At 34.8% G+C, this 13,179-nt stretch overlaps 1 protein-coding gene across 2 annotated transcripts in view; it reads right to left on the bottom strand.

Moving 5' to 3' along the window:
- The window catches only part of LOC124359020 (vesicle transport protein SFT2B), a 37,113-nt gene that overhangs the window by 18,381 nt on the left and 5,553 nt on the right, over window positions 1-13,179 (bottom strand). Inside the window, exon 3 of one of the 2 annotated variants that reach the window (XM_046811362.1) lies at window positions 7,301-7,339. The exons of the other annotated variant lie outside the window; for it this stretch is intronic. Within the exon in view, the coding sequence (XP_046667318.1) occupies window positions 7,301-7,339 (39 nt within the window). The remainder of the gene's footprint in view (window positions 1-7,300; window positions 7,340-13,179) is intronic. 2 annotated transcript variants of the gene reach the window in all.

The following is a 13,179-nucleotide window of genomic DNA, read 5'->3' as shown; positions in this document are numbered from 1 at the left end:
ATTTTTAGGTACTTTTGATGTAGCTACAATCTACTTTTGTGAAGGAAACAGGATTTTTCCAGTCATTTGCCATCGTTCAGTGATACAATAAACTGATATAAATACAGTGATACAATACAATAAGTAACATGTATATTGTATCACTGTATTTATATCAGTTTATTGTATCACTGAACAATGGCAAATGTCTGGAAAAATCCTGTTTCATCACAAAAGTAGATTATAGCTATATAAAAAGTGCCTAAAAATTGGAATCAGATCTGTAGTTTAGAAATGATACAACTTGAAAATGAAAATACTTTGAGGTTTAATATTAAACACTAGAAATCAAACATGAATTCTTTTTTGGAATGAGGCAATCTCTACTTACAAGTATTGTGTGAGAGTTTCTTAATTGACAACTACACATCTTTCTAATACAAACTTACTACTTACATACCAAATGGATTAAAATATCACACTGCTAACTAAAACAAATGTAAAGTTTATAAAACTTCATAGAGTAAAAACAATTGTCTACAAATTAACCAATGCAACTGTTGAATAGTTTAAAATGTTTCTGGGTTTTTTTATATAGTACAGCATGTAGATATTGAATGATTAACAGGTATGTCCAATAATGATGTAAAATAAATCAATATGGCAGCATTCACACTATGGATAGCCACATCCATTCGCTATCGTATTATCCGACAACCAGAATTCTTCTCATGGTTGAGCCATGTGTACTGTTGTAGTTGTGTCGATATTTATCCTTGTCAACATTTATGAAACAATTATGAAAATTACCGAGCAATTACTCAACATCATGCACTGTGACCACCAGAGCTGCAAGGGCTACGCAGCATTCGTGTGTGACAGTTGGGGAATCTGAACAGAGGTTAGCAACAGGCGGAGCAAGTACTTTTTGCGATTCAATGTTTATTGAAATAAATTAAATTGGGCTATTGCCATCTATACAAATTTAATTAATGTAAATAGAAGTCATTTGACAGGTATTTGGTCTTCCGATCATATGTTAGTTTGGTTATTTAAACACATATGTGAAAAGAAACGCCAAATACAAAATAATTGAATCGTAAAAAGTGAGGGCTCTGTGGTGTAATGGTAGCACATTCACCCGGCAAGTGAGAGATCCGGGTTCGAGGAGCAAGTACTTTTTGCGATTCAATGTTTATTGAAATAAATTATATATATATATATACTAGCCTAAACCCGCGGCTCCGCTCGCGTGGCAGTAGAGAGGGCTACATCAATCAAGCATCGAAAAGAAATACTAATTTTATTATACGTTTTTCCAATTAATTTATTGCTCTACTAATACATCGTAGCATATCATAAAATCTATTATAAAAGTTTTTTGTTTATTTTAATGCGTTTTGGTAAACAACGTTATTAGTTGTATTATTTGGAGCATAAATATAAAGGTTCTTCGGGTTTCCGACTCTTGAGCAAGCGACGTATAATTGACCGTGCGAGAAACATGAGGGTTCCAGATGGATTCCTGCGACGTTAAGTGATTGTCCTTGTGCCTTATTAATCGTCATTGCGAACGCAAGTCGAACGGGGAACTGAAGTCTCTTAAATTCAAATGGCAAGTCGGATGGAATTAAGGGGATGCGAGGGATGAAGACATCTTCCCCGGCAGATGTTCCCGACAAAATCGTTGCTTCAATGATATTTGGATGTAAATTTTTGACGGTTAGTCGAGTGCCGTTGCACAATTTTGGTGGTCGTAAGTTTCTCAACATCATTATCGGTGATCCTACTTTCAAGAGTAATTGATGTGACGGCATAAAGCACTTTTTTTTCTTGGCGGCATTATGTTATTTTCCAATAAAATTCGTCAAAAAACTGCTCAAAGGAATTCTGTAAAAAAAAATGTTAAGAAAAACATTCTTCAAAGAATATTTACATGAGAAAACAAAAATACTTGCCTATTTTTTTAAACCTTTTACTGATGGAAAATAACACTGTTCTTGGAAATTGTAAAAAAGATATCAAATCACGTTTATCAAAAATTTGACATTTGTGACACTTTGTAAATGTCAAAAAATGTTTGTTTACATAGAAACGTCAAAAATATTTATGTTTACTTAGTTACTGTCAAAAATAACAACAATTTTTTGTCGCATTATATATGTTTACAAAGAACAGCTGATTAAAAATTTGAAAAGACTCTTTCACTTAATAACATATGTTTGCTGCAATGCATTTCTTACGGGTATTTCTGTAACCAGTGGGGCGGAATCCTGAATCGGGAAAGGGATAAAAAGTATCCTATAACCTTCTACAGATCAAGACGAACAAATTAAAAAAAAAATTAGGCGAATCCGTCCAGCCGTTTGTGAGTGATGCTGTTACACACGAACAGTTTCATTTTTATATATATAGATATATGTATATTTGTGTGTGTGTGTGTGTATATATATATATATATATATACATATATATATATATAATGTATTGTATATAACATGAAAACAATGATTTATTCTATACTTGATGATTACAAAAGTATTATACATCAAATATCACTAGCCATAATCTTGTGGTACCGATGGCTAGACAATACCTTATTTCCAAAGTAATTCAGTCTACCCTAACGTCTCTTAATTGCATTACACAGACATGCCATTACATTAAATTAAGACAAAAAGCATGGAACTATTAAAAATAATAAAAGGGATAGTAACAATATGAATAAACAGCAATCAATGATTAATTTAATAATAATTAATTGAACCTATAACAATTATTTATTAAATACAAATAAATAAAACGGTCAAAACACAAGTTATAGTCAAGAAAACAATTTTAAAAAAATGCTCATATAATGCAAATGGCCCATTTTTACCATCCTTATCTAATTTCACTCATTTGTGCTCTAGTGATTAGATAAGATAAGCATCAAAAGTGTGGTTCCTGGAAGGGCTATCAATGTCCTGTCACTGTCCTTGCTCAGTGTACATCAATCAGTAGTCCAGTTCAGAGTAATAACCACACAGTGTTAAAATCTGATGTTTCGGTAAAAACAAAAAATAATAAATAAAATTTTAAAAGTGAGTTAATTTAAAAGTGAAAGTAACGGTAAGTTAATTCTGGTGGTTTTTTATAGTGTTTTAAATGCTTTGAACTCACTTTTGCTTACTTTAAAATCCGTGTTAGATATATCAACTTTTCTATTTTTATCAGAATAGGTGATAGTACAAAAACATTTTTTAGTCTTTTATTTTTTTTTTTATCAACTTAGGCAATCCGTTATATTCTTTCGGCCCAACAAATACAAAAGATCTACTTAAATACACTCTTTAGGATTTCAGATCTTTTATAAGGTTTCCAGTTTTACTGCATCTACTATATCTATGGTGTATTTGCTCCGTTTCATTATTACCACTTCTTATGAAAAACAAATTAAAGCACTTTCAAAATGTAAAGGTGTTGTACTGGTAACACATTTAACCACACAAACAATGGAAAAGACAACTCCTTTTTACTTTTTATAAGTATAACTAATTTTGTAGAACTCTTAATTTCAATATTGGTTTTTTGAAAGTCCCTCCCAAGCCAATGAATACCGTACTGCAATTTTGAGTTGATTAGTGCAAAGATTTCAAAGCAGATTTATATTGCATACTTTTCTAAAATAATAGAACATTGTGATGCTAGTTCCAAGACTTGAATAACCCTTCAATATCCTCTTTCCTTGAAAGTTTGTCATCATCCATTAACCCCCAATATATTTGAAATTATTAACTTTTTTATAACATCAATGTTGCAATTTGAATTTTGTAGAGTGAGATTTAAATTCTCCTAAATTTATTGAAACTATTATGACCAAAATTCATTAATTTTGAATTAGAAACATTAACAAGATACAAAAATCTATTAACATTAATTAGAAACATCTTGATATCACTGAACCATTGTCTCAATATATTTGGTCCATTTCCGATATAATTCTGTAACTAGCGAGTATCTTTATTTGCAAATACAAAATCCTCATCATCTGCAAAAGCCACCACCATTCTTTCAAACTGTTTGTCTAATAGGTCGTGTATAAAAATAAGAAAAAGTATTGCTGAGAGAACAGAGCCCTGTGGCACCCTTATTTCAATTTTTCCCACTTTACTAAAGCTGGACCCTATTCTAACCACTTGTGTTCTAAGTGTTAAAAAGTGTTCAAATCACTGAAGAGTTAGCCCCCGTACTCCATGTCTTTCCAATTTCACTAGCAAAATTGTATAGTCTACTAAGTCAAAAACTTTACAGAAGTCAATATAAATTTGTGGGTTTTGTTGTCTATATTTACATTGTTATACACATTCTCAGTAAAAACACTCGAAGCATCTTCTGTGCCTTTTCCTTTTCTAAACCCAAATTGGTTTTTGCTAAAAAATGTAATATTTAAATAATATTATATATGTAAAATAATAGGTCTCAGTTTAACGAGTTTTGTTCCATATGATTTAATTGGAGTGGGAACACGTCTTTAGCAATTTCGGAAAGCATCCAGTTGAAAAACTAACATTTGTCATTTGCTCTAGTATTAATAGAAACATTTTGGAACAATATTTAATCAAAGGAATGGTAGCCCTCCACTACTCACTGGTGAGCCATTATTGTTGATCAGCTGTTAGTGAACGTTAATCATGTGTTTGTTTATTTCATCCGCAATTTCTTTAGCATCTTTTAGTACATTTCCGTTATCTAAAATTAAAAGTTTCAATTTTTGTTTTATTCTTACACCTTGTGAGAATGTAACTTTCCACTGCTTTTGTGTATTTCCATTATAGATTTGTATTAAATTACTATAATTATTATGTTTAGTTATATCAGTAAGTTAGTTCAGTTTTTATAACAAACATATAATATATTTAATTTTTATATGGTCTTGAAAGTTGAATTTTGTTTAGATTGGTTTTTTTACTAATGTGAGTTTGAGTCTTCCATATACAAATTTATAAATAAAGATGAACAATAAAGGTAACTCAGGTTAAGAAGGATAAGAAATGAAAAATGGATATTTGTATGATAAATTGTGCTAGTAATATCAGTGGGTGGGTAGATAAGTACGTTGGTATTAAAATAGGTGAAATATGATGCAAGTCCAGGATGACTACACTTCCTTGAGGTGTTGATATAAACATTGAATAAGCACTATCCTGTATTTTCCAATTGTCACTTTAGAATATGAATGATAGTTGATGAACACGTGATAAAGTCATTTCTATACAACATCCTAACTGGAACACCTGGTGTTAAAAAATCATGCAGAAATTATAAACACCAGAAAAAGATTGAGGAAATTAAATGTACCACCAATTTTTTTTTTATATTTCTGATATATTTATATTTTCTCTGATAATGAAGGGGAAGTTTCAGGAAAAATAAAAAAGGAAAAAAGGGTTTAATAAGTAACATTTTACATATATATGTACAAATTTAAATCTGAAAACATTTTACTTATACACATACATACATATGTATATATATATATATATATATATATATATATATATATATATATATATATTATATATATATATATATATATATATATAAAATGGGTGTCCCAGAAATGAATGCACTTTTATTTTGGGGAAAGCCGAATGTCCAAGAGAGATAAGATAAAGAGCTTATCAGGGCTTTGTAGCCCTTGTATCCAGTTAGTACAGGCATTGAAAGAGACTGACTACCCGCTTCGGCTTAACTACGCAAACGAGATGCTTCGTAGTTTTAGAAATTTAAATAACATAATCTTCAGTGATGAAGCACATTTCCATGTTGATGGATATGTGAATAAGCAAAACTGCCGTTATTGGTCAGCAGAAAATCCAAGGGAGAAACACCAACGCTGTTTACATTCCCCGAAGGTTACTGTCTGGGCGGGAATGACTCAAACAGGCATCATTGGGCCGTATTTCTTTGAGGATAACCAAGGGAACACTGTGACAGTAAAATTCCCAGCGATACATAACAATGATTAATGATCATTTACAGCCGTTCTTGCAGACAGAACAGCCGTTCTTCTGCCTCGGGCTAACAGGCAAAGATTGTGGTTTCAACAGGACGGAGCTACGTGTCATACAGCAGGTAACTCCATGACTGCAATAAGGCAACTGTTTCGTGGGAAAGTCATTTCCAGATTTGGTGACATCAACTTTCCTCCGAGAAGCCCAGACCTAACTCCACTGGTCTTTTTTTTTGTGGGGGTATCTAAAAAGTCGGGTGTACAACAACGCTCCTGCTACCCTCGATCATCTGAAGCAAAATATTCGTGAGGAATTGAAGACATCCCACCAGAACTCTGCCGTCGAGTTTTCGTAGATGTAAGGTTTCGTTTGGCGGAGTGCCGGCGCCGGAGGGGTCTACATCTGGATGATGTAATCTTTCACAAGTAATTTCCCAGAAGTGTAAAAACAGGTAATCCTGGGATAATTGCTGTAAATAAAGCCATTTTTCAGTTTTTTTCTTTTTAAAAGTGCATTCCTTTCTGGGACACCCAGTATATATATATAATTGACAATAGCTCTTTGCTACAACAATAGTTATTATAGTTATAATAATTTTCAACTTTGGAAAACACGAAAGAGAAGATCTATTTTGTATGTACAGTGATTTTCCCAAATGTTATATAATTTAACAATTGCATATATTTGTGACTTCTATACACTACACTATAGATTAATCTGTATTTATTTTGTTAAGATCATGGTGAGAGACTTACAGTTATAAATCTTAGATCAACAAAGAGAACTATTATTTTTGCTATTCATAACGCTCCTAATGTTGTTGTGCTGAATTTAAAAGTTATTGTTAAAATAAGAAGGCAACATCAAATTATAGAAATTAGTGTCTGCATAATATAACATCAGTGGATTTAACGAAAATTGACGTCCATACTATACAGACATTGACCATAAGAGGGTTAACAATCCTGATATGGCTTAATAAAGTCAGCAATCTTTCCAGACGTTCATAAAAACTAGATGTTCAGGCATTGCTCGATAATTTCACTAAGTTCCATTTGGATGATTAAAATACAAGCAGAACAGAATCAATCAGAACATTTAATTACCGGACTATAGCATGGCTCAATCGTTAGATATAGACTCTAGTAGTGAGTTAATGTGCAAGTGTGATATACATCATATTGTTATAGTTTACAAATTAATTGGACAAACCACGCATTGTTGTTTTACCACATGTTTGAAGAGAGCATTCTAATGTACAGGACCTACACTAATTGTGTTCAATAAGCGTGTGCTGTCAAAGTCAAAGTGTTCATGGAACTTACATGTTGGGGTAGAAGTGGGGTAGATGAATCCACTGTTGGCTGAATTTATGAGAAAACAAACAAGCATGAAACATTTAACGAACATGAAATACACTTATTACACTCAAAGCACACAATTTTCGTACTTCATGACAAATTCAACAGTAAAATCCCACAACAATTTGAAGTGTTGAAATACTTCTATATATACAGGCACATTGTAGTTGTTACTTGTGATTTTCTTGTAATACTTTGGGGAATAACGTGAGTTGTTATGTGCGTAAATCACATTGTTAGAGTTTCTACGGGACTTTGTCAAACACTGTTGTTTTGTAATAATATATTAGTTGTTTTGTAATAATATATTAGCATGTTAGCAAAATGTATTGAATCAGACTCATTTTGTAACATATCTGATATATCTGCTGACAATAAAAAAAATCAGCCACACTAAAAAAAAACCATGAATCCACGAACACCATCCTTACTTACCCTAAAGATATTCTATGTCCACGAGCAAATAGCAATACAACAGACAAGAATTAGTTTAATGTAGTTGTTACGCCTATTGTGAACTCTCTTGTTACTGTAAAAATAAGGTTAACAAGCACTAAACAGTGGGACCATCGGTGGAATGTTCTTCTCCAATCAAGAACAGATGACCGTCGGAAAGGTGACCAACCTGTCATGGAGGACTGAGGTACTTTTATGTGGCCACAACTTTCCAGAATAAATATACAGCTTCATACACTGAAAGCCAAAAAAAGCACTGATTTATCCCATTTTTAACTAATGAACTTCACTCTGCCAAATGCTCTATTTTAGATGCTGTGCTTCGTTAAAGATATGCTACTCAATTATTCTCACCTTTTTATCCCTCAGTATACGGTTCTAGCCATTAAAAAAATAAAAGAACTAAAAGTGACCTTATCTATGACTGTTTTGTTACAACCTTATGACTAATGTGAGAGTTTCATAGTGCTTGATGATCAGTCTGTTGGTAGTATACACGAGTGCTATACAGAAAGTAGATTACGTTTCACTCTGTACCTACTAGGGGCGGGACCATCGTGGCCATTCTGATGTCAGGCTGTTTCTCTGTTCAGTGGCTATCCAGCCATGCTAGTGAGAGATCACTGTCACTCCTTGTTGTTTTACAATAGCAGTTTAAAATGTGTGACGCAATTGAAAATCCTGTAAATTTTGATTTTGGTTGGTAATGCAATTTTTTATGGCTAGGCACAATTAACCAATTGAGATTTATCGCCAACTCGGTGAAGTTTATGGGAACAATGTGATTACTGAAGGTGGAGTGTGTCAGTGGTACATTAGGTTTAACAATAGCCGAACTAATGTACATGATGACAGACGAAGTGGACAGCCAAGCATGGTACCGATGAAATTGTCTCTAAAGTCAATGAGAAGATTAAAGAAGACTGCTGATTCACAATGACAGAACTCTCACTTAGTTTTCCTCAAATTTCAAGGAGTTACCCGAAATTGTTACACAGAAGATAGGTTACCATACATTTTGTGCAAGATGGGTACCAAAAATCTTAACAGAAACCCATAAAAATCAGTATATGGCTGCTTCATTGACATTTTTGGACACTTATAGAAAAGATGGTGATTGGCTGCTTGATCGAAACATTATGAGCAGAGTCATGGATAAAATACATGAATTGCAAAACCAAATTACAGTCTATGCAGTGGGAGTACACTAACTCCTCCAAAAAAACCAAGGAAATGTATGCAAACATTTTCGGCATGGAAGATAATGGCAACTGTTTTTAGGACAGGAAAGGAGTTCTTGTTGATTTCTTAGAACGTGGCATGATAAAAAATTCTGCGATGTATTGTGAAAACTTGCAAAAGTTAAAAAGAGCAATACAAAACAAGCCCAGAGGAAAGTTAAGTTAGAACATTTTGTTTTGGCAAAACAAAGCCCAATCACACATGGCAAATAGGGCTCGAGAAGTCTTGGATGCTTTTAAGTGGGAGGTATTTCCACATTCGCCATACAGTCCAGACCTTGCACCCAGCGACTACCACCTGTTTCCAGTAATGAATACCTGGCTTGCAGCAAAACGATTTGATGACGATGTGGAAGTGGAACTGCAGAAGGGTGTGAAAATCTGGTTGAAGTCTCAGGTAGCAGAATTTTATAACGCTGGATTTTCAAAACTAGTTCACTGTAATGATTCGTGTCAAAATCTGTATGGTAACTATGTTGAAAAATAGTATTTTAGTATCACTTTTCAATGTATATAATACAATTTTTTTCTTGTACTTATTTTTGTTTATATGACAACTTATTCTACTTTCTGGATAGTTCTCATAACAAAAGTTTCTTTCACTCAACACAAGGTACAATCAGGACAATCTTTTATATGATTTTATGCAGACAGTCTTTGTAATATCCTGTTTACACAGTCATAGACAAAAGGTTGTACACAAATATCACAATATGCACCATAACACAACATAAAGCACCAACTTAATGAATTAAAAACATTTGGCAATGCTCAGACCATAACTTACTTCAACTTTCTGCGCTATGGCCATTGTAACTTGATAGCTGTGTTAAATACTATAAACATGAATTGCTGCAATACTATGAGAACTGGTTTCTACGCACTTCTTCAAGTAAAAACCTATACATTTCTTCAAACGTAAATGATGAAAAACACACCAAAGTAACACCTCAACAATGTTGTTGGGTTTTTCTTCAAAAAGTGTACACTTTGAATTTATAAATACTATAAAATTATAAGAATAAAATGCTATTAATATGATAAGTGCACTAAATTAATAACAAGCTAAATATTTTTATATTTCTTTATCCTATGCCCTAGACTATATCATAATTTTTTCTAGCTTAATTTATTATTTTTTACAGCTTTACAGCTTTTAATCCTCTCATAAAACAGAATTAATTCAGTTTTCATAAATAAATGTATTAGATATTTAAATTAAATTCGAATTGTATAATATATAGCTCTACACAGACTCATGGCTCACCTAAAACAGGAAAATCTGATAACCGAAAAGCAACATGGATTTTTGAAAGGAAAATCAACCAGCTCTGCCATCATCAGCCTTGTTGAACATGTTATTGACCAAATAGACAAAGAACAATACATATCTGCACTCTTTCTTGACTACAGCAAGGCGTTTGATTGCCTGGGCCACGACATCATCTCAAAGAAATTAACATCATTAGGAATCAGAGACACAGCTAACAAATGGTTTGTAAGTTACCTCACAGGCCGATCTCAAATAGTCGAGCTGCAAACTACCATTTATGGCGTAACTACTTCACATCAATCCTATCCACTACCTGTTACCCGCGGAGTACCGCAAGGATCTGTTTTGGGCCCAGTTCTCTTTGTCTTATTTGTGAATGACTTCCCAGCTTATATACGTGATCACAATACCACTTGTGTGATGTATGCAGACGATACAACATTGTTGATTAAGAATGACTCTGCTGAAGGAGTGTACGAAAGTGCCACAAGCTCTCTCAGTAAAGCCCTCAATTACTGCAGAAGGAATGATCTAGCCATGAATCCATCGAAGACAGTTCACATCAACTTCAGCAAGAGGAAGGACCATATCCCTAACCCACTTGATGTATCAAGAAAAGACCATATCAAATTCCTTGGCGTAACTATTGACCACAAACTTACGTGGACTGAGCATGTAAACCAGGTTTGCAAAAAAATCAGCACTGGTATATATGTAGTACGCCGAATAAAATGTATCGGCAACTTGGAGGCAGCAAAAACAGCTTACTATGCTTTGGTGGAAACTCATGTGAGGTATGGACTTGCTGTTTGGGGTGGATCCTCTGCAGGAAACCTGAACAGAGTACTACTCCTGCAGAAAAAAGCTATCCGAACCCTAGCGGAACTCGAACACCAACAAAGCTGCCGACAAGCATTTAAAACCTTGGGAATTATGACAATTACTGCACTCTACATACAAGTAATTTTGCACGTTGACCAACTGCATGTACAAACAGGAAAAACCCTTCATACACATAACACACGCCATGCAGGAAATTACACACTACCTCTACATCGGACATCACTTTTCGAGGAAAAACCATCCTACATTGGTAGGAAGCTGAGGAACCTCCTGCCACAAGCTGTGAAAAACCTCAAGGGAGCTGCCTTGAAAAGATGTCTTCACAACTTCCTGGTGGACCACCCAATATACACCATCGAAGAATTCACAGAAGTAAACAAGGAAGATTGGAGGCTCTGACATCTTGTATTGATTATTTATTAATATCAATTATGTAATTTGTTAACATTGTGACTCTATTACTGTTCTTGAAGAATATGTTAATAAAGAAATATGACTATGACTATGACTATGACTATGACTATGACTATAAGTACACAATTAATTTTTCATAAACTTGAGACTAATTTCTTCAAGAAAAGGAACTGAGTGTTGTTAGCCAAGCTAGTTTTGGTCTACATGAGAGGTTAGGGATTGAGGTTAAAAATTCTGGTTTTTTCAACTTGGTCGCAAGGTTTGGCTTGGTATACTTAAAACTAATCATCGAACATGTAAAAACTAGTGAATTTATTAATCACTGAGATGGAGAGACTGTCAAAATGGTGACTTCCAGTCTATTTATCTTTCCAAAGAGCAAATCCTCTGATGATTTAATTAAAATTTAAGTTGTTCTTCAATACAATGATAACAGGTTCTCATGCTCCAAACTAAGAGCCAGCGAAACCTGTAGATGGATGTGCATAAAACTAGCACTTCTTTCCTTTGACACTGCACTTTCTATGGATTTCTGTGGACAGGTGCTGGTATATTTTACGGTTAATTTAACTGTACAAAATTAAAAATATTATGGACTGTAGAGATAAATATTTATTTTAGTAGTTTGATGAGATTACTAGATACATATTTCAGGAAATATATTTTCATCTTTACAATATCTCCTTGATCTAATGAAATTGTACACTATGTGGAGATTACCCTTTTAAATTTCACCTGTATTAGATGTTCTCTCATGATTCTGGTGACAGTTATGCCTGGGTTAAGTTGAACAGCTTTACTATTCTGCGCGAGAGTATCTGGAAAGGTTGGAAGCGCTGGAAGACAGTCTCCGAAACATCCCTGGGCGTGTTATAGTGGCGGTTGACTTCAACGCCCGTGCGGTAGAATGGGGTATGCCCGGGGATAACGTGAGGGGAAGACATATTTGGGGGATGGTCTCGAGACTCGATTTTGAAGTCGTGAATAGAGGGACAAGACCGACCTTCCAAAGCACTCTCGGTGAGTCGGCCGATTTGTTTCCTTTAGTAGCGCAATGGCGAGTGATGGACGCGTACATTGCTAATGACCACGAGTTCATCGCTTTCCATCTTATCGATAATCGGTTACCGCGGCGGGCGAATACCCGAAACACTCTTGGCTGGAATCTGGCTAAGCTGGACTGGGGAAAACTCGTCGAGCAGCTAGATCGTAGTATCGAGGCTGGTGTTCCGGTGTTTCCCAAGTCCAAGGCAACAGCTGAGGTTGAGGCTTATATCGACTCTTCCATGAAGCTGATAAAACACGCTTGCGATTCGTCAATGCCTCGGAAACGATCCTATCGGGGCCGTCGCCAAGCCTTCTGGCGGACGGACGAAATCGGCGAGCTCAGGAGACCTGCACTAATGTGCAGACGTAGAGCGCAGTGAGCTCGAAACCGGCCTGGAGCTATAGCTAGGTCGGCAGAGCATAAGGCTGTTAAGAAAGCTCTGAGTGCAGCAATCCGTCTGAGCAAGGCGCGATGCTGGCGTGAGCTCTGCTAGGAGGTGGACTCGGACCCTTGGGGAAGAGGATACAGACTTGTGAGAAAAAAGCTCGGAGGAATGGGGGCTAACAGC

Source organism: Homalodisca vitripennis, chromosome 4 (assembly GCF_021130785.1).
Source record: "Homalodisca vitripennis isolate AUS2020 chromosome 4, UT_GWSS_2.1, whole genome shotgun sequence".
Lineage (NCBI taxonomy): Eukaryota > Metazoa > Arthropoda > Insecta > Hemiptera > Cicadellidae > Homalodisca > Homalodisca vitripennis.
This window is presented reverse-complemented; position numbering and strand designations above follow the sequence as displayed.